Source organism: Rattus rattus, chromosome 14 (genome assembly GCF_011064425.1).
Source record: "Rattus rattus isolate New Zealand chromosome 14, Rrattus_CSIRO_v1, whole genome shotgun sequence".
Classification (NCBI taxonomy): domain Eukaryota; kingdom Metazoa; phylum Chordata; class Mammalia; order Rodentia; family Muridae; genus Rattus; species Rattus rattus.
Window position 1 is genome coordinate 78,619,000 of NC_046167.1, and position 20,157 is coordinate 78,639,156.

Genomic DNA, 20,157 nt, shown 5'->3' on the forward strand with positions numbered 1-20,157 from the left:
GGTGCCCCAGTGGAATAAAACAGCCTACCACTCTTTCTGCATCTAGAAAATGACATAGAAATGAATAATGTTCTCTGCTGTGCTCACAAACTCTCAGGTTGCTTAGAGCAGAGCCTGTAACTTCTTGTCTTTGATTCCCAGCACATGCTTTCCTGGTGTCATCTGATAGCAGTTTTTATAATCCTAGTTGCTCACAATTTTCCATAAAAACAAAGCAAAATCGCAACCCCCCTAAACCCCGTAGCTGGCCTTGAGAGTGCCCCCGGTAGCTTGTATTCATATTGACTAAATACTTCGGGGTGTTTGGGGATTCATCACTAAGATTTAAATCACTTTTAAATCTTTTTCTTGTTTCTCAGCTGTGAACTCAGTATCTTTAGGTAAGAATGGAGTTGTGGAGCTGATGTTTAAGATCATTGGACCATTCAGTAAGAAGAATTCGGGTCTCATGAAGTGAGTAAATGTTCTGATTCGAGTGGAAGTGTGTCCTTAGTCATTCTGAGCTTCAGTGTCCTACATGACCTGAGCAGGTGAGGTCAGCTGTTTCTAGAAGTGTGTCCTTAGTCATTCTGAGCTTCAGTGCCCTACATGACCTGAGCAGGTAAGGTCAGCTCTTTCTAGAGTCTCTAGTTCTTAAATAGTCATTTCTTATAATAAAGATTTTCTTAATTAAAAGCTTAATCTTTAAGTTAGAAAATTCCAGTTTATTAGGAGCTGGAGGCAGTTAAGAGCACTGACTGCTCCTCCAGAGGTCCTGAGTTCAAATCCCAGCAACCACATGGTGGCTCACAACCACCTGTAATGGGATCTGATGCCCTCTTCTGTGTCTGAGACAGCGACAGTGTACACATATACATAAAATAAATAAATCTCTTTTAAAAAAGAAAATTCTAGTCTGTTAAGTACATTATTTTAAAGATGATGACAGAACACTGGTCAATCCTGTGAGGGGAGCTAGGCTGTTTACAGGGTGTCATTCCCTGAGGTCTTTGTTGAGTGCCTACTCTAGTCCTCGCCCACTATGCTAAGCTTTTAATGACCGTTTCCTTCTTCTCACCATTACCGGATGGGTCGGAAAGTCACACATTACTATTTTGTCCAAATCATGTTATTTTTTTATCTTTTCCTGTCTTGGAATATGCATGGGTGTCTGAGTATATGTACTTTAAGGTTATGTTGTGTCTGTGTTCTCATTAATTTATAGGTCCTGTAGCTTCAGAAATGAAGTGCTTTGTGTTGGGGTTAGAGGATTTTTTGTTTTTTTTTTGAGGCTCATGCAGCAAGGCTCATCCTGTGTCCCACCCCGTGTGTGCCAGTGCCCATCCTTGTCCTGTCCTTTATGCTGCTCCCACGGTGTTGTGTGCATGCTTTGTTGGAGACTGTTGAGTAAATCATAGGTACTTTCTGGGGTAAGATTTTCTCTCCCAGTAAACTAATAGGCTCCTTCAGCATGTATCTCTGTTACTCAGAGATTAGCATCACTGCTTCAAAGATACCTGCAGGCTGATGCCTTGCTAGAAAGTAACGTCCATGTTCTTGGGTTGTGTGGAGTCAGTGTTGCCTAGGGTCTTAAGGATGCGTACCTTCCTGGAGAGGCCAAGTAGTTCTGTGAGCTGCCAGTCCTCACGGTGGCCAGCATTCTGCACCTGCTATTGTATCTTCTATCTGTCCATGTGTTAGGCCTGCCATGGCGTTTGATTGATGTGATTCAGTTTTATTTATTATCGTTCTTTAGGAATCTGACCTTTTCGGCCCTAGTTAAGGAATCCGGAACTTTCTGTTGTTCTTCCTTCTTGATGCTGTGTTAAAAGGGGAAGGTTCAGCAGAGACTCTCATCTGCAGCTGGAAGCTTCCTTCCCCTTAGAACTTCCTGTCTGCTCTTGCTTTAGGTTTTAGATTTAAACTGTTAGTCCAGAAGGAGGCAATCCAGGATGTTATTATAGCTGTGTTCTGTGGTGTCCTGTGTCTTTGTCTTCCCTCCTACAAGGAGATCAGTGAGGTTGTATTCAGGCCCACCTCATGCTGAAGGTCACTGCTAGGGCTGACCTCCAATTGAACATAGGTATGCTGGCTTCCTTAATAACTAAACATAAACTTCTTTTCTCATTGCTTGTAGGCTACCCTTTGGGTTCTTAAAATATTCTTCTGTGTGGGAAGTAGGAAAATTGGAAAATTCTTGGAGAAAGTATAAATACTTTGAAAGAGGAATTGTAATCTGTTAACACAGTATGAACTATTTATTTAAAATATTTTTGTAACTTTAATAAATTCACATTATTATTTTTTTTTTCTGGAGCTAAGGACCGAACCCAGGGCCTTGTGCTTGCTAGGTAAGCGCTCTACCACTGAGCTAAATCCCCAACCCCTCACATTATTTTCTAAGTACAGCATTTAGTTATTTTGTAGAAGTGGCATTGGTCTATCTGTGTCGTAGAGGTCCAGAGCTCTATGCTGAAGTTTCTTACCGTTTCAGTAATGCTTTGGTCACGGTTTTCAAGATGACTGTAAGTCAACAAGTTCTTTTACTTTACTCTGGAGCATGCTCAGTGCCACTTATGTGAGTTTCACCTTCAACATGGAGAATAAACATCAACAGAAATGGTTAGTTGTAGACTAGAAACTGTCAAAGCACCTTCATTCGGCTCAAGCATGGTGTGCCGGCTGCTAGTCGGGAGGACGACTTCCTCAGGGCTTTGCCGCTTGGAATGGAGGATCAGCTGAGTGGGTTGCACAGATGACAGTTCCCAGCGCCTATGCCCAGTGAGTGGTTCACAACTGCCTGAGGCTCCAGCCTCAGGAGATAGGTGTGCTTCCCTCTTCTGGCCTCTGAAGGCGTGTGCCCTCACTCATGTGCACAAGCATAGACTGTCTGTCTGTCTGTCTCTCTCCCCTCCCGCACTCCTCCCCACCCCCCGTGTGTGTCTTACATGGCCTTCTCTAAGGACACCAGTCCAGAGCCCACTTACCTTCCAAATGATCTCATCCTGACTGATTATATATTCAGTGGCCCTGCTTCCGGCTGGGGTTAGATCCTGAGGTTAGAGAGGCTGGATGTAGTTCATCTTGGTAACAGTGATTACGTTAATTGCATGGTTTTGTGTTTGGTGAACATTCTGATCTTTTGTCTGCATGTTGTCAGCTGTTTGCCTTTACCTTGTTCCTTGAAGTGTCTTTTAATATGCTGACTTGTGTCTGTGACAGAAGCTGCTCTTTTAGGTGGTAGCCATGGTAGTAAAACAAGAAGGTTGAGAAAATTTTGTATTGAAGTGGCAAGATCTGCTCTGGCAATCATTCTTGATGCAGAGTGAAGGCCATGCAATGTGCCTCACAGCTTCCGTTGTTGCGTGCATGGGGGAGGGTGCATTTGTCTCAGTTTAAGTAGTGCTTTCCCTCCTTGCTACCAGAGATCCAACCCAGGCCTCTGTGTGAAGGCCAGGTGCACTCATCCAGATCTGTATCCGTGTGGGTTTACCACCACAGAGGCACGCATGGTTGGTTGATTAGCGTCTTCATAACCTCCTTTAAGGAGCATCTGCATGCAGCCCTCTGCACCTTTATCACAGCAGGTAGGCTCCTTGAGCTTCGCAGCAGCACCAGGCCCTGCTTCTGGGCAGTGCCTACAAAGCTGCACACAGTCTTCTTTAGTTCCATGGAAGTCTGTCTGTCTGTCTGTCTTCCTGTTGGATTGATTTGTCTACCCTAACAAGACTGTGATGGTACATCCCCTGGAGGCCTTCTGGCAGCGTTCATGTCACAGAGGATAACGGAGCCCTGGTGATTCATTGACCCCGGCCCCTCCCGATGCAGGGCCTCTTTACTTCAGTGCTGCAGAGGGTGGAGACCTTTCCTAAACCGAAGATGACTGCTGTGCTGCCTGCCTACCCTGCATGCTCCACTTACCTTGGGGCATTACAGTAGCCACACAGCTCATCCAGGAGCCCATGTTGTTGGTTTTTTAAAAGAGAACGTTTTCTGACTTTGTAATTCCCTTTATCAACAAAAGACTTGTATTAATTGGCATACAATATGTTTTTAAAGGTGATTTTAGCAGATCACAGTTTAAATTTTATAGCTTCTATATCCATAAAACATTGCTTTCTTGTGTAGTTGTGAATGATTGTTTCTGGGTTTAATTGTGATTACTGTTCATTCCATTGTGGACCTCTGGTCACTCACACTGTGTGTGCTTCTTCATCTGGTCACACTGTGTGCACTTCTTCATCTGGTCTCTCATTGTGTGTGCTGCTTCATCTGGTCACACTGTGTGTGCTGCTTCATCTGGTCACACTGTGTGTGCTGCTTCATCTGGTCACACTGTGTGTGCTTCATCTGGTCACACTGTGTGTGCTGCTTCATCTGGTCACACTGTGTGTGCTTCTTCATCTGGTCTCTCACACTGTGTGTGCTGCTTCATCTGGTCTCTCACACTGTGTGCTTCTTCATCTGGTCACACTGTGTGCTGCTTCATCTGGTCACACTGTGTGTGCTTCTTCATCTGGTCACACTGTGTGTGCTTCTTCATCTGGTCTCTCACACTGTGTGCTTCTTCATCTGGTCACACTGTGTGTGTTTCTTCATTTGGTCACTGCTTCTCCCTTACCACCCACACACTTCATTGCTGGAGTTTTACTTTCTCATGTAGTTTTTCACATGTATGTACTTTGTGTTGCATAATGTAGAGCATGATGTCATCTGTTGAAGCAGTGTTTGTTTAATTCTTACCCATGAAGAAGGCATACGTAGTAGTAGGCATTCAACAAAGCTTAAGGGTGAGTGAAGTGCCTCGGCTTCATCAGACACATCTGTAGTGAAATTTTGGTTAAGTCTTACAAGGAGATATGTAGTGTGTACGCTTATATTTTTGAAGTTGAAACTGAGGGCCATTTTTTCACATTAACTCATTTTTTATAAATAATTTGAATTATAGGCTTTCTACAGTGATAATGTGTCTTTATGACTGATTATGGTAGCTGACTGAATATGTTCAAGAAAATTATGTATTTTTAATTTTTAGGGCTTTTGTCATGTCCTGTGAAGAGGGAATAATTAGGTTTCCTTGTAAGCTGTAGAGTTTACGGTTGTTATCCTGTATATCCAAGGATCCTAGCACATGGCACTAAAGTTAAGATAAGAAGGTTAAAGACACTGGGAACCCCACAGGTCAGAATTAGACTCACAATGTAGCCTTATTTTAGGGCTTTTGTATCCAAGGCCCCTGAGGCCTCCCCTCTGTTGGTCTGAGTACTCTGAAAAGGTCAAATGCTGTCTCTGTCACTGAGCTCACTTATCTAGCTTGTGACATAGATTTAGACAATGTTATTAAAATTGTATAAATAAAAGTATTTTAATCTTAGTATCTAATTTTGAACTCAAGGGCAAGAAGCACACAGAAAAAGACCAAATCAGTACTGTTGCTGGAGTAAATGCACTCGGAACGGGTCAGAGACAGGCTGGTGTTTGGCAAGACTGCATGCACTCAGACGGGTCAGAGACAGGGTGGTGGTTGACATGAGCGGGTCAGAGAGACAGGGTGGTGTCTGACAAGACTGCATGCTTTTATTGTAGCCTCATTTCACTAGTTTTGTTGTTGTTTGTGTTTTCTTGTTGTGTTGACAGGGTTGCTTTAGACACTCTTGCTGCATTGCTAAAATCAAGTAAGTTTTTAAATACTAGAAATAATAGTAATTAAAATGCTTTAAATGTTTATCTATGTTCAAGAAGTTGGAAATTAGATTTAGTGTATGCAGTTAGTTTCCCATAGTCCAAGTTCCTGATACCACATTAGGTTTATGTCTCAGGAAAATGATGCTTCTGTGACATCTCCTTCTCTTCTTTTAATGACAGGGCTTCATGCTCATGTCGGTAAGTTAGAGTGTGAGAGCAGTGTGCTCAAACCTATCATCCCCATCCCCATGGACGGAGTACACGGGGCAGTAAGCCTGCGTCATCATGCATGTTGGCTCCATGCAACGTAGGATAACATAGTGGCTTTTATTAGAGATTCTGTTCTCACAATAAGCTCAAATTCATAACATTTCAGAACTGGTGTGATGGAGACTTAGAGCAGTGAACTCATCTGCACAGACCTGTTGCCTCCAGAGCTGAAGAGAACATACACAAATACATAACGTGTGTATGAAGAGAGCTGCTGGAGAATGAGTGCTGCATGTATGAAACCTTCTTCATACATGATGCCTTTTTCATACATGCTTAATAGTTTTTGAACTATTTTCATAGGATTCTTCCATACAATCCGTTGCTTCATTAACATTTAATCTTGACATTTAGTCTTAAAGCTCTTTGTTAATAGCTTTTATATGCCGTCCCCTCCCAGTGCATAGCAGGCAGCTGGTCTGTGACTGTGTCAGGGGCGACCCCTTGCTGACTAAGCTTTTGTGTGATACACTTCAAGAGCAGCGTGATGAGTTAAAAGTTAATCAGTTGCCGCTGGCACAGTGACACGCACCTGTTATTCCAGTAGGCAGGAAGCAGAGGCAGGGGGTTGCTGGCAAGTTCAAGGCTAACTTGGTCAGGTTATTCATAACTATATAGTAAGATCCTGTCTTTAAAACGAACAAGTAGATTAATTTAAAACTATGATTTTTGTTGTTTGCCCAATTCTCATTTACAATTTTACCCTTAGGGTGCAGTGGGGGGGGGTCTCAGGTAACCACTTCTGTCTGTGGTGTGATAAAACACAGAGCAGGGGCATCTGATGAAGCAAAGCAACCGTTGAGTAGTTTCTATTTAATATCTCTTCAATTACACAGCACGGACACTTAATAATGCACAGCAGTGGTTAATAGCAGACTGCAGCGGTTGAAATGGACCAGGGCAATTTGGAACATTCTCTGTTAGATTTTAAAACTTGCTTATTGTGGGTCAGCCACTTACGTTAGTGGGTAAATGCGCTCTAAAATTAATGTGGTATGGGACGTACACGCAGGAGTGATAAGCCCAGTGAGCTTATCATACATGATCATACATGTCATCTATTAGAGACATGTATCCCTGAACATACAGCCTGAGCCTAGCTGGGACGCACAGCACAGGGTGCAGCCCAATAGCAAGCCTACAGTTTGTGCTGCAAGAGGGAAGGAGTTTGTGAATGAAACCCTTATAAGAATGTGTTTTACTCGAGCTCCTCAATGAGATTGTAGATAACGCTCAACCTATTTTAAGAACCAGTTCAGCACCTATGTTTGAATTATAATGAATTATTTATTGGGCATGTTATTTTTAAAAAATAACATTCCCCTGACTACCATTTAGCCTGTTGTGGATTCCAGCAGAAGCAGACGTACATTTTACAGCGACTGTAATCTTCTTACAGAGTCTTCTCCACATGTAGTGAGGCTTGACAAGTGTGCATTCGCTTGCACACTCTTGTTTTTGAGACAGCCTCTGACGCATCAGGGCTGGCCTGGACATGCTCTTTAGACAAGGATGGCTTTGAAGTCCTGATCTTCCTGTCTCCACCCCCTGTGCTGAGATCGCACCTCCTCTCAGTGTTCGTGCTGCTGGGGGCTGAGCCACAGGACTGCTGTCCTGATGGGCAAGCACTCTGTCAGCCGAGTTAGACCCTGCCTTAAAGTTCAAGGACAGTCATTATGTCGGTCAGAACGTTCAGTGGCTGTAAAGAGCAGCCGCCCCGCAGAAGCAGGCACTGGAGACACAGTAGAGGAGCGTGTTTTCCGCTTGTTTGAGACAAGTTCTTGTTAAAAGAGGCCAGGCTGGCAGCCCTCTTGCTTCCACCACACAGGAATGCATCAGACACCAGTTCACAGTAGAGGCTTTGAAATGCTGTCTGAGCAAACACCTCCTCCTGATGAGCGGAGAGTGGGAAAGGAGGAGGAGTACGTCTCCATCTGTGTGCTACGATTGAGTCCCTATGAGCATGTGTAGAAAGTGAGGGTCACGGTAGGTGGTTAAGGTCAGAATCATCTTTGGGTCCACTGCATAGCCAAGGCCCCTTAGTGGGTAACTGAGATTAAGAAGGGATTTGAACTTGTTTGTATCTAAGCAGCTCAGGGACTGGTCCCACTCCCCTGCTCTGTAGCCTCACAGACCTGCCACAGCAACTCTGGGCAGCACTTGGGTGACCTTAGTGGCATCCCAGGGTCGCTGCTTTAGTAGGTGGGTTCTTTTGGGCTGTAATCTTAAGAAAATCAGTTCAAACATATGGATTTCTTTAGTTATGTTCCATTAAAATTGATCGATTTCAGAAAACCTATAGTTTTCTATGTTCAGATTTTAGTACCTAGAAAAAAAACTATTATTCTCACCACATATTGTCTTTTACCTTCTATGAACAACAGGTTATATTTTAGATTTTATGTTACTAAGAAGTGGATATTTACATTATTGTGCCATAACTAGATCCATTAATTCCACTGGGAAGATAAAATTCACAAGTAGCAATAGCTCTGATCCAGTGGGATTGAACAGAGGCTGTGATGGAAATAAGCAGAAGGGGTGACAGCTTTTAGCCAAGTCATGTTCAGCCACTAAGGGAGTCATCTGTCTTAGGAAAAAAGGCATTTAAGTTTCAAAATATGTGGAGTTTTAAAATTGTGTAACTTTAAATGTAACTGCAGACCTTGTCATGTAGACACATTGATTTTTCAGGTTTTGCTGAGAGAGTTTGTCCATTAAGACCTGATTTTTGGAATTTGCCATAACTAATTATTAGAAGATTATTAAAGAAAGGCTGGGAATTGATCAATGCTGATATCCGACTTCTTGTTTGAGTCTTTTAAAAGTACGTTTTCCTGCCATTTATAAAATGACCTTTTCCAATTTTCTTTTGTTAAAGAGACAAATGCCAGGCGTGCCGTAGACAGAGGCTATGTTCAAGTGCTTTTAACCATTTATGTAGATTGGCATCGACACGATAACCGGCACAGAAACATGCTCATTCGGAAGGGGATTCTGCAGAGCTTAAAAAGTGTCACAAACATCAAATTGGGAAGAAAAGCATTTATTGATGCAAATGGGATGAGAATTCTGTATAACACCTCACAAGTAAGCCAGCTTGTTTTGCTCATTCTGTTCTAATGACAGTGTTTTAGCTCTTAAGAAAATGGACTAATGTGCAAGTACTCAGGAAAGTATATATATGATAAATATATTTTAAAATTTCACACTTGATTTTCACATGTGACCTCAGAGGTGACTGGAGAGAATTGTGGGGGCACGTGTCCAGAGTGTGGGCCTCCGTACAGCAGCTAGGTAGACCGTACGCCGTGGGAAGGGCTCCCGAAGCTGTGGGTGTGTGTCTGTGCCTCACAAGGTATTCGGGGATTCTCCACTGGAGGACACTTCTGCTGTGAGCATGGGAGTGTCTTTCTGCTGGATAGGGCCGTGCTGACAGGGAGACAAACGCTAGATGTAGCCTGCTAGCCCTACAGGGTGTCTTAACTGCACATATCCCAACAGTTTGCCACTGAGTCCTTTTCTGCTCCCTTTTGACTGCCATTAAGGGACAGAGGGGAGTTGCAGTGCAGCCTCCTTTGAAGCGACCGGCCAGTTGTTGAGGCTGCCTTTGGTTTTCCACACAATAAACAGCCTTTCTGCAGGGTGGCAGTTAAAGGATCTAGACACTTGGCTTGTTTATTCTGACTGTATTCAGTTTTCTAGAACAACCCTATGTCAATGTTTTTACTCCAGACACACACTTAATAGGTATTTGATGTATGATTATGAATTAGGTAGTTTAACACTTTAAGACTTGTCTGTTTAACAAGTCAGCCACGTGTCGAAGATTCTGTAGTATGTCAAAGTGCCACCGAAAGGCCAGTTGTCACTGACAGTACTGTGAGTCACCTGTACTTGACACTGGCCAAGCAGCCACACTCTGCGGAGTCTGAGCGGGGTCTGCTCTCGTGCTGTGGTACAAGCTACCTTTATAGGAGGTAGGGAGGGAGGTTCCATCAGTGCACAGGACTCTACCCTCAGCTCTGAGTGCTCCCTGTTCTTCATGCCCGAGGCCTGCCAGGTGCTCTCAGTGTCAGAGATAAGTACTGATTTCTGCCTAGTAACCACGTAGGAGAAAGTCCTACCGGATAAGTCGTGTGCCCCTAAGTACAGATGCCTCTGAAGAGCAAAGCCGTTGGTAGCGCTGTAGTGTTGTTGTATTACTTTGTGTGGTGTTTGTGGCTAGGAAATCATAGCTGTGTCACGTTTTCAGGACGGCGATGCTGAGCTGTTGACTAACTCTCGCAATCTTGTTTGAACAGGAGTGCTTGGCGGTCAGGACTCTGGACCCTCTTGTCAACACATCCAGTCTGATAATGAGGAAATGTTTCCCCAAAAACCGCCTGCCACTCCCCACCATTAAAAGTTCTTTCCACTTCCAGTTGCCAATTATCCCTGTGACTGGACCTGTGGCCCAGCTCTACAACCTGCCGCCCGAAGGTAGGGGCCATGGGCTGCTGTGGGAGTCGGTGAGGTTGTTGTTGAAAACTTGCGTCTGATTGTTGCATGTGAGCATAGCACACATTTGTCATGTTCCTGAGCATTTCTTTATATATAAGAATTGGAAGTCTGAGAAGGGAAATACTCTATGTCGTCTGAACATCAGAGTGAGTTATGAAAATACACAAGAGTTAGTCAGCAATCAGTGGAAATAGTAAAAGTGAAAGATGGAGACGTCCGTTAAGATGATGTCAGATAAGATAGTGACGTCACATAAGAGGATGACCTCAGATGCTCCGTCAGTGTGTTTCTGATCACCACCAACACCATCATCACCGTCGTCATCGTCATCGTCATCATCATGATGTGGGCATGCACATGTGTTTTATGTGCTGTGCACATTTGTGCTCCTGGTCCAGTGAGCACGTGAGAGTCAGCGAACAACCTTCAGAGGTTGGCTCTCTCTTTACCACATGGCCGCAGGGACCAGACTTACAGCTTGCTGCAGTCCCACCGAGCCGCGGCACTGCTCAGATCTCCCCTCATAATTTAAAAACCAAATCACCAAAGTTAGCAAACATTGAACAAAGAGCTTACGTGGAAGAACAGTGAAATTATTTGAGGTAGGCTTTAAGTAATCATTAGTTTTGAATCCTTACTATGGATTTATCAATGGCATGTATCATAAAGTATATTATTAAATCATCTAAACACAGACATAACTGGCACAGAATATCAAAGTGGATCATTTAGAAACACCTTTTAAAAGTCAGGCCACTGAGATAGCTCGTAGGTAATGGAATTGTATGCTAAGCCTGATGAATTCAGTTTAATTCTTAGGACCTATATGGTGGAAGGAGAAAGGGGACTTTGGCATGTTATCCTCTGACACACACACATACAGGTGTGTGTGCGTGTGTGCGTGCGTGCGCGTGTGTGTGTGTAAGAGTGTGTGTGAGAGTGTTATGTGTAAGTGAATGTATATATAAGTGACTGTAAGATAGTGTATGTGTATAAGAGACAGTGTGTAAGAAAGTGTGTTTAAGAGACTGTAATTGTGTAAGAGTATGTAATGGAGTATGTGTGACAGAGTATATGTAAGAGATAGTGTATATAAGAGAGTGTATGTGTAAGACTGTGTAAGAGTATATAAGAGAGAATGTGTGTAAGAGACTGTGAAAAGAGACAGTGTGTAGTGGTGTGTGTGTAATAGGGAGTGTGTATAAGAGAGGGAGTGTGTGTATAACTAGGATAACTAGGTGTGTAAGTATAAGAAAGTGTTGAACCGTGTGTGTAAGAGGCAGTATGTAAGAGAGTATGTATGTGTAAGAGAGTTTAAGAGAGCAAGCATGTGTAAGGGTGTGTGTGTAACAGAGTATGTATAAGAGTGTATATGTAAGACTGAGTGTGTGTAAGGAAGAGTGTAAGAGACTGTGTGCAAAAGAGTATATGGCAGTGTGTGTGTAAGAGAAGGAGTACATGTATGGAGTGTGTGTGTAACAGTGTGTAAGAGAGTATGTTAAGAGAGGGAGTGTGTATGTAAGAGTGTGATAAAAATTAAATAATACAAAGTCTAAAAGTCGACAAGACTGAGTTGGAAACCTCTGAGTAAGTTAGCTGAGTGAAAGAGCTTGAAATTCCCAACAGGCTGTGAGGTGAGGACGTGTGTAGGAAGTCTGAAAGGGAGGCAGGAGGAGGCTTATAAAACAGGACTGCTGTGCAGAGACAGGCTCTGTGAGCAGCGTCTCTGCTTCAGTTATGTCACTAGTATCTAATTTGGAGGGACAACCAAGGAGTTTCTGAAATCTTTCCTATATCTCAGTGTAGGCCCGTGGAGGTGTGAGGTGAAGGGGCTGTGTGGTGGTTCTGACTGGTAGAAGGCTGAAGAGGCTCTTCTATGATGCAGCAGGAAGTAGCAGGAGGAAGGAAGTAGAAGAAATTCGTACAGTGATGTTTAGTCAGTGTCCAGATTCAGGGATAGCAAGAGTATACCTACAGTGTAGTGAATTCACAGGCACGGGAAAAATGAGAAAGGTGATATCTTCTGTGAGTTCCGTTGCTGTGTGCTTCTCGGACTTGAATCACTAAATTAGAAATATGCTTATGTGTTAATGCACATGCCTTCATTAAAATGGGGCGAGAAGAGCCCGACGGTGACTCTCTCGACCCAAGATTGATGTCCTCATTTTGTTTCCATCACTTTCTAGTGTGCCTCCCTCGGCTAAAATGGGAGCTCCTCTAGGACTGGTCTGGACTCTTTCTTGCCCACCATATCAACAATTTGTTTATTTCCAGGCGCTTAGATGGATGTTCTCCATTTTGGTCTATGTACCAACTGCCTGATTTAGTACAGACACCACAGAACTGGGGCTCCGTCTCACAGGACCTTCCCCACGTCAGACACCTGACACAGTTTGGGTTTTCTCTGTTTCTGAGTGACTGAGTGTAAGGTTGTTAGGGAGTGTCCACAGTACTGTGTCAGTATTGATAATTTGCTGGATACAGACGCGTGCTAGGACAGCTCACACAAGTCAGGGTCACTCTGCTTACATTCATGTGTTTGTTACACCGGGTACAACTCAGCTAGAGTCTTGGACTTGCAGCCTAGGAGCCATCTCTCTGCAGGCATGTCCTCCTCCTAGCACCTTGATATGTTCCCTGGCCCAGAAGCTCTGTGAACCCATCCTTTAGAAGGCTATGGAGGTTCATAAAATAGGCACGATGGAGTAGAGCCTTGGTTGTTAATGACTAATACATTTGTAGGTCTTCCTTCCCTCCTTGGAGCTTGAGAAACAGGGTTGAAGTTCCTGCCACCAGCTTGTGTTGAGGCTACCTAGGGTCCTTCCACGGGTTTCTCATTAGAGCAGAAGCCATTCCTACTGCCTGAGAAATTACAGGGGATTTGGGGACTTGTGACCCAGGGACAAAGATGGGGTAGGTTTCTGTCGCAGCGAACTGCTTTAGCCCCTCAGCATCCCTTAAACTGCTGGCCTTGTAAGGGTGGTTAGTGCTGTTGAGTGACTGGAGCTGGACTCAGCGTTTGCCTTTCTGATTATTTAGTGCCGAAAGGTAGGGAAGTAGCATTTATACCTGAGGGAAGAAGTTCTGACTTGGGGTATCTGAACCTCCCTAGCTTCCATCACACGTGTGGGTGCGTGACGGAGCCATGCGGTTGTAGAGGTCTCCATCTCAGGTGCCCTTCCTGACGAGGAGATGGAGTGTTGCTCACCAGTCCCGGGATGGATTTGGGTGCTGGGAGTGCAGAGGGCTCTGCAGAAGAGCAACTGTATTACAGGCAGGAACCCGCCCACTCTCACCAAACAGCCACTTCATTGTCCTGTGACAGAACAGCAGCTTGGAGACATGGTTTTCTTACCATCAACAGAGCCTTCTACGTGAGCAAGTGGGTTCATGTCACATGCTTCCCAGTGACAGCTCTGACACTGAAAGGACAGTTACGGAAACGTACACTCATCAGAGCACCCTGGACAGAGATGCTCCGATTGGGCCCCGTGGTGCTAGGACCCCACAGGCCGGTGTCAGGAGACTGACTGCACCTGTGCTGTTCTGTGTGGAGCTTTGTCCTTTGTTCTCCTTGAGTGTGAATGAACCCACCACTGCTGTGTGAAAGCAGGGGAGTTTCAGAGATGAACAGTAAACCTCTGAGATCTCACTGTGAAACATGGGCAAGGCAAGCATTTCAGTGTTGGCAGTAAATCTAAATGGATAAAGTACTCTTATTAAAGGCTCTGTGGTGGGACCTTTAATCCCATTACTTGGAAGATAGAAGAAGGGCAGATCTCGAGTTTGATGTCAGCCAGATCTACGTAGTGAGTTCTGGGCCAGCTAGATCTATCTGTCTCAAAGCCAAAACCAATAGTATTCAGCACTAATAAACAGTAGAATCCGAGAAGCACGTACTTACTGGAGAGCTAAAGCAGTCAGAAAACCAGAAAAGGTGTGCGTTTCCCTGGAGACGGTCAGGCAGAGTATTGACAAAGGAGGACAGGAGGGTGAGTCAGGACAGTGCCGGCTGTGTGATCTGTGTGGACCACACAGGCTGCAGGACAGAACAGAGTCACATCAGGGATTGGGGAAGTAGACAGTGGGTGAGTTAATGTGCCCCCTCTATCGATGCTAGAGAGAACCACTCTTAATAATACATTTGAATATATAGTTGAAGTAGCATTTTAGGGACATACAATTGATTAAAAGCGACTTGAACAGGCAGCTGAAATGCAATAGGTAGTCCAATTTGTTTGGTGATATTAACTGTTGATGATGTCATAGATTAGTTCTCTCAACTTTCAAGGCATTTTTCTATGCTTTGTTTTCCAGTGCATAGAAAAAAAGGAAAAGCAAGCAAAAGCTGGTAAGGATTACTGGGGACAGCCCACAGCCGAAGTCTGCCACTCACAAGTACAGACTCTGAAAGAGCAAGTGGAACTGGGCAGTGTGCTCACGTGTAGGACATCGAGGTTAATCTATGAAGTGAAGTTCACTGTAATATTAAAATGGGTGAAATTTATTATTAGCAGGTCAGAAGAAGGAAGCTAAATAGTTAATTTACATGAAGAGATTACAGATAAAATTTATATGGAAATTTGCAGTTGTTATCAGTAATCTGTTACTATCTCTTATCTGTGTCCTACCTCAGTATCGTAATGAACTATTAAAAGATGCTAAGCCAGCAAGATAGAGAAGGACTCCCCATGGACAGGCGATGACCGAACTGTAGGGAGGATTGCTAGTGCTGCCCAGGAAACTGGACAGACGTTCAACAGTGCCAGGTGGAGGGAGAGGGAATAGAGTACAGCTGTTTTCCCGGGTCTGTGTCTGCATGTTCATAGCTACAAACCTTTGTACACACAGCACATCACTCCTGCTGGGAAAGTGTGTTTGTGTACGCAGACGGACCCAGGCATCTGTAGGCTATCCTTACAGAGCTAACAGACAGTGCCTAGAGGGAGGGTTCATGTTTATACTTACTTTGTTTGTAGTTTCTAAGTCCTCGCAGAGCGGTGGCCTTCCAGCGATGCCCTGTGTTTGCCTTAGTAACTCTCAGAGAGAAGTAAAACCTGTTTCCAGCATTGCTGTTGTAAATATAAGAAGGCAGCTGACGGTTCTGCCTGCAGTCACTAGCTTAGCTTGTGAGCTGGAGGTGAGGTATAGCCAGTTCTTGGCAGTGTCACACTAAGAAAGTCTCGGGCCCTAAGCCATGAAATGTTTCACAGTTGGATCATGTATCCAAAGGAAAATACTTGCAATATTTGGCCCCACATTAAAAGCATTTTTTCTCAAATTCTGAACTATGCTTCCATGTACTATTGAAGAAGTTTTCCCTTGTTTGTAATAGACTTTTTAAATGTAGTGCATTTTTCATGAACAGTGTTTTCTGACTGTTCTTCTCAGACCTTTCCCCTGCTCCCGTGACTTGATGTTGGTAGGGCTTAGGATAAATGGATCCAGACCGCTGCACACACTTCGATACCTTTCTGTTTGTTAACTTCCGTTTATATAAAACTTCTCTGCAACCTGAGAGTTTGAAGCGATTTGGTGCGGGGATTAGTTAGGACCACCTGAGCTGCTGTTAGCGTTCCACACCAATGCTGATGCATTCCTATGGCACCCTGTGACAGGCTGGCTGTTACTCTGTACACGCCCACAGGAGCCCAGGGCAGGGGACGAAGACAGACAGCTGATTGTCTCTAGGTCAGAGAGTCGCTCGTCAGTGAGCGAGACGTCATTTAGGACTTCTGTCTTCAAAGCCTCTGTGACACTGCTGCCAGACAAGATTTCCCTCCACTTACTCACCCTCATGGTCTGCAAGTGATTGTGGCTAGTGGGCCTCTGTGGACCTCAGTGGAGCAGTCCATCAAAGAGCATCTATGGTTTCTCATAAGACACTACATACCAGGAGGTGACACTCCCTCCTTTCAGAGACTGTGACTGACTTGGGTGTCTGCATATCATTTTGCATCCCTCAGCACTGGTCAGATACTATCCACAGGGGTTGCTGTCACTACTACACTAATGCAGGGCTCTGTTACCGTGTCAGGCAAAGCAGGACTGTCCTGGCTGGAGGCAGTCAGTAATCTGCAGCACATTGGACAGAGAGGTTGAAGAGCTCAGGAAAGCAGCTCAGCGTTTGCCCTCCGGCTGAGCATGCCACACACACACACACACACACACACACACACACACACACACACACACACACACACACACACACACACACCCCTCCCCCGCTCTGATGAGCTCTGGGCTCTTCCTTTGGCTCCGTGTCTGCCCATGCACACTCAGGGGTGTCCAGTCAGTCTCCTTGCATTCTCTTAGTCTTGTATTGGCCTAGACATGTGTAACTGTCCCTTTGACTGGCCTTGCTTTACCCCATGAACTCCTGTCAGATCTGCCAGAAAATTGCAAGTTGAGTCCAGCCATTCTTTTCTGGGAAATCTTATGCTTCTGTTGGGTAGGTTAAAAATGTCACTGACACGGCTGACTCTCTAAGATCGGTCCCATCTCATTCTTACCTGAATTTCCCAAGCACACTCTTACATGTCAGTCATATTTTCCAAAGATCTTACCTCTCACCTTCTTACTTCCTCTTGGAGCTTCACCGCCCCCACTCAGGTTTCCTTAAGGTCTGCTGAGCTGCCTGCCCTGTAAAGCGGTCAGTGTTTATTGCTCATCCCTTGGCCCTGGTGGTTTGCAGCCATTGCTGTCTGTCTGCCCTTCCCGTGACGGTGTCAAGCTATGCCCTCATTACCATTTAGCTTCTGTGTGTTGTGAGTGTTTCTCCCTTCAGCTTACGGCCTCGGAGCTCCTTTCGGACAGGAGTTCTCTCTCTAGAGGATTCCTCGGCTGTAACAGGCACATAGCACATGGTCCTGGGGATAAGCAGCTGCAGAGGAGCGGACTGAGTCAGCACAGTTCATTCCTGTGCTCAGTGCTTCGTCTGGGCTACGCTAACAGGACAGTGTCAGGTTTGGAACTCAGAACGCCAGGGAGAAAGCATTTAGTTTGTAAGGCCTTCTAAGCTTTAGTGCCCTTCCACATAGTCTCTCAGGTTTCCAGGGCTGAGATATCCTTATAGATATTTTTAGTAAGGAACCTAAAAGGGGAAACGAAAAAATCCCCAGTATATGGAATTGTTGTAGAACAATAAAATAGAAATAAAATAATCAATAAAAAAGAAATTTCTGCTGAACAGATGAACATGATAGTTTGGTTATAAAGAGAAGTTCGTTGCTTTCTGGTGGTGACTGGAATACTTTATGCACATGTGTGCACACACTGCATGCCAGCCTTGTGGACACTTGCCTCTGTCTGACTTAGAGTGTGTTTGCATCCCAGTGGACGACGTGGTGGACGAGAGTGACGACAACGATGACATTGATTTAGAAGCTGAAAATGAAGTCGAGAATGAAGATGACCTAGATCAAAGTTTTAAGGTGGGTGGACTTTTACCGTTAGTGAATGCTGGCTCTCAGGCTGTCTTTCCCACAGATTTGCTGAGGGATAGAAATGCAGATCAGGCTGTTTTCTTCCCACTGTTCTCTCCTAGCTGAATGTGCTGGTGTGGGAGCAGCCCTGATTAATCTGTCCATTGTCTCTGAGGAGAGGGCTTTACGCTGTCTGACTTAAGTTTTGATATCCCAGTACCTGAAGGAAAGCGGTTTGAGACTGCTGTGACGGTTTGTCTCAAAGGCATTCCCCTGTGTTAGCACCCGTTTGGGGCTGAAAATACCAGGAAAGGTCTGTAAATGAGGGTTCGATGGTGTCACACGTCTTCAGAGGAAACGATGAGTTGAAGACAGATAAAGCAGTTGTAGTATTACATGAGCTGTTAGGACCAAGAGCCTGGTGGCTCTTCAGAGTTGCACACTGTCTGGAAGCTTAGAAAGCCCTGTCTCAGTTAGGGTTCCACTGCTGAGGAGAGACACCATGACCAAGCCACTTTTATAAAGGAAAGCATTCAACTAGGGCTGGCATGGCAGTGTGCAGGCAGGCACGGTACTGGAGAAGGAGCTGAGAGAGTTCTACATCTGCATCCGGAGGCAGGCAGAACACTCACATACATGCACTAAAAATGAGTCGTGTAAAAAATGATGGAATACTACCTTAAAATTGGGACACCATGCTTGTTAGGGTCTAGAATACTGGAAGATGTGTCTTAGTAAGACAGAGTTAATGTCACCTCACCAATGGGGTCACAAGTGAAAGCACAGCAGGTTTGATGCTAGGATACAAACCTTGGAGTTATTGGGGTTTGGGTGTGACATACACCTCTGTGGAACTGGTAGGCTCACAGCTGTGGATTAACAGCCTTCCCAGGTAGGAGGAGGGGCTGGAATGTGGTGGGCACTGTTACTGTTTTTGTTTTGTTTCAGGCTACCCAGGGGTGGTGAAATCCACACTTTTCACATTACTCTTCATGAGTTTCCATCAAAATACAAGATTTTAATTATAAACACAAACACATGTTTTGTTGTCCATAAACACCTGAGCAGTGGTCATGAGCGTAAAGAGTGGAGTGAGGGAAGCGGGGACCGAGCCTAGTTTGGCTGCTGTGTGAGCCTGTGTGCACAGGTTCACACACGGGCATTTGGGAGTTGGTTACACCTGCCACCTCTTACTGTCCTTTACCCAGGAACGTGTGCCACAGCCACCACAGCAAGCTGTCAGCTTTCTGCCAACGTGCCACTGGCCAGTTTGTCCTTGGCTCCCGTGGTGCCTCTGTGGGGTCAGTTTGTCCTTGGCTCCCGTGGTGCCCTCTGTGGGGTCAGTTTGTCCTTGGCTCCCATGATGCCCTCTGTGGGGTCAGTTTGTCCTTGGCTCCCGTGGTGCCCTCTGTGGGGTCAGTTTGTCCTTGGCTCCCATGATGCCCTCTGTGGGGTCAGTTTGTCCTTGGCTCCCGTGGTGCCCCCTGTGGGGTCAGTTTGTCCTTGGCTCCCGTGGTGCCCCCTGTGGGGTCAGTTTGTCCTTGCTCCTGTGATGCTCTCTGTGGGGTCAGTTTGTCCTTGGCTCCCATGGTGCCTCTGTGGGGTCGTTTACCCTCTGCTACAGGATCTACCTTCAGATGCTGCATTTCCTTGTCTCTCACTTGGTCCATTCATTTGAAACATTTCCACAGATTTCGTGGCTTTTGACATTGATGTCTTTGAAAAATAGTTGTTGGTGTCCATTTTTTCCCTGAGTTTAAATGGCTCACATACTGTCTATGTGCCCTAAGACAGCACTGTAATTACAAGAAAAAGCAGCACATGTTGGCCACCTAACCATGTGCCATGCCAAGCTCTTCATGTCCAGTAAACACCAGTCCTCACAGCAGTGGAGACAAAACACAGAGGGCCGTGTGAGCAAGGGCGGGGCAGTGTGGAGGGAGTGTGAGCAAGGGCAGGGCAGTGTGGTGGAGGGAGGGTGCACCTCCTCAGCGCTGCTCTGCTGTGTGCCCCGAGTCTGCTTCGAGTCTCGGTGCATGGGCAGAGACCGCACTGCATGAGCCTCTGGCCTGCATGGGGCTGGGTCCACACAGCGCCCCACAGGGATGGCTGTGCTGCTGAGAGAGAGGCAAGGCTGCTCAGCTGTGGTCGCCTCCACTCTGCCTTCCCTCAGCTCATGCCGGAGCTTCCCCTGCAGGGGTTAGTTCAGGTTCTTCAGGCTCTAAACAGCTATGTCCGGGAGCCACAGAGGCACACACATTGCCCTCCTCATGCTGCAGTGCCGTTGCTAACAGTG

At 45.4% G+C, this 20,157-nt stretch overlaps 1 protein-coding gene across 4 annotated transcripts in view; it reads left to right on the forward strand.

Annotated features, from left to right (window-relative positions):
• The window catches only part of Agtpbp1 (ATP/GTP binding protein 1), a 118,099-nt gene that overhangs the window by 38,079 nt on the left and 59,863 nt on the right, over positions 1-20,157 (forward strand). The window contains exons 10-14 of one of the 4 annotated variants that reach the window (XM_032885005.1): positions 360-453; positions 5,617-5,654; positions 8,816-9,024; positions 10,239-10,416; positions 17,773-17,870. In XM_032885005.1, coding sequence (XP_032740896.1) covers positions 360-453; positions 5,617-5,654; positions 8,816-9,024; positions 10,239-10,416; positions 17,773-17,870 — 617 coding nt within the window. Of the gene's footprint in view, positions 1-322; positions 454-5,616; positions 5,655-8,815; positions 9,025-10,238; positions 10,417-17,772; positions 17,871-20,157 lie in introns of those variants that run through there. The other 3 variants (XM_032885002.1, XM_032885003.1, XM_032885004.1) reach the window with 3 other exon arrangements.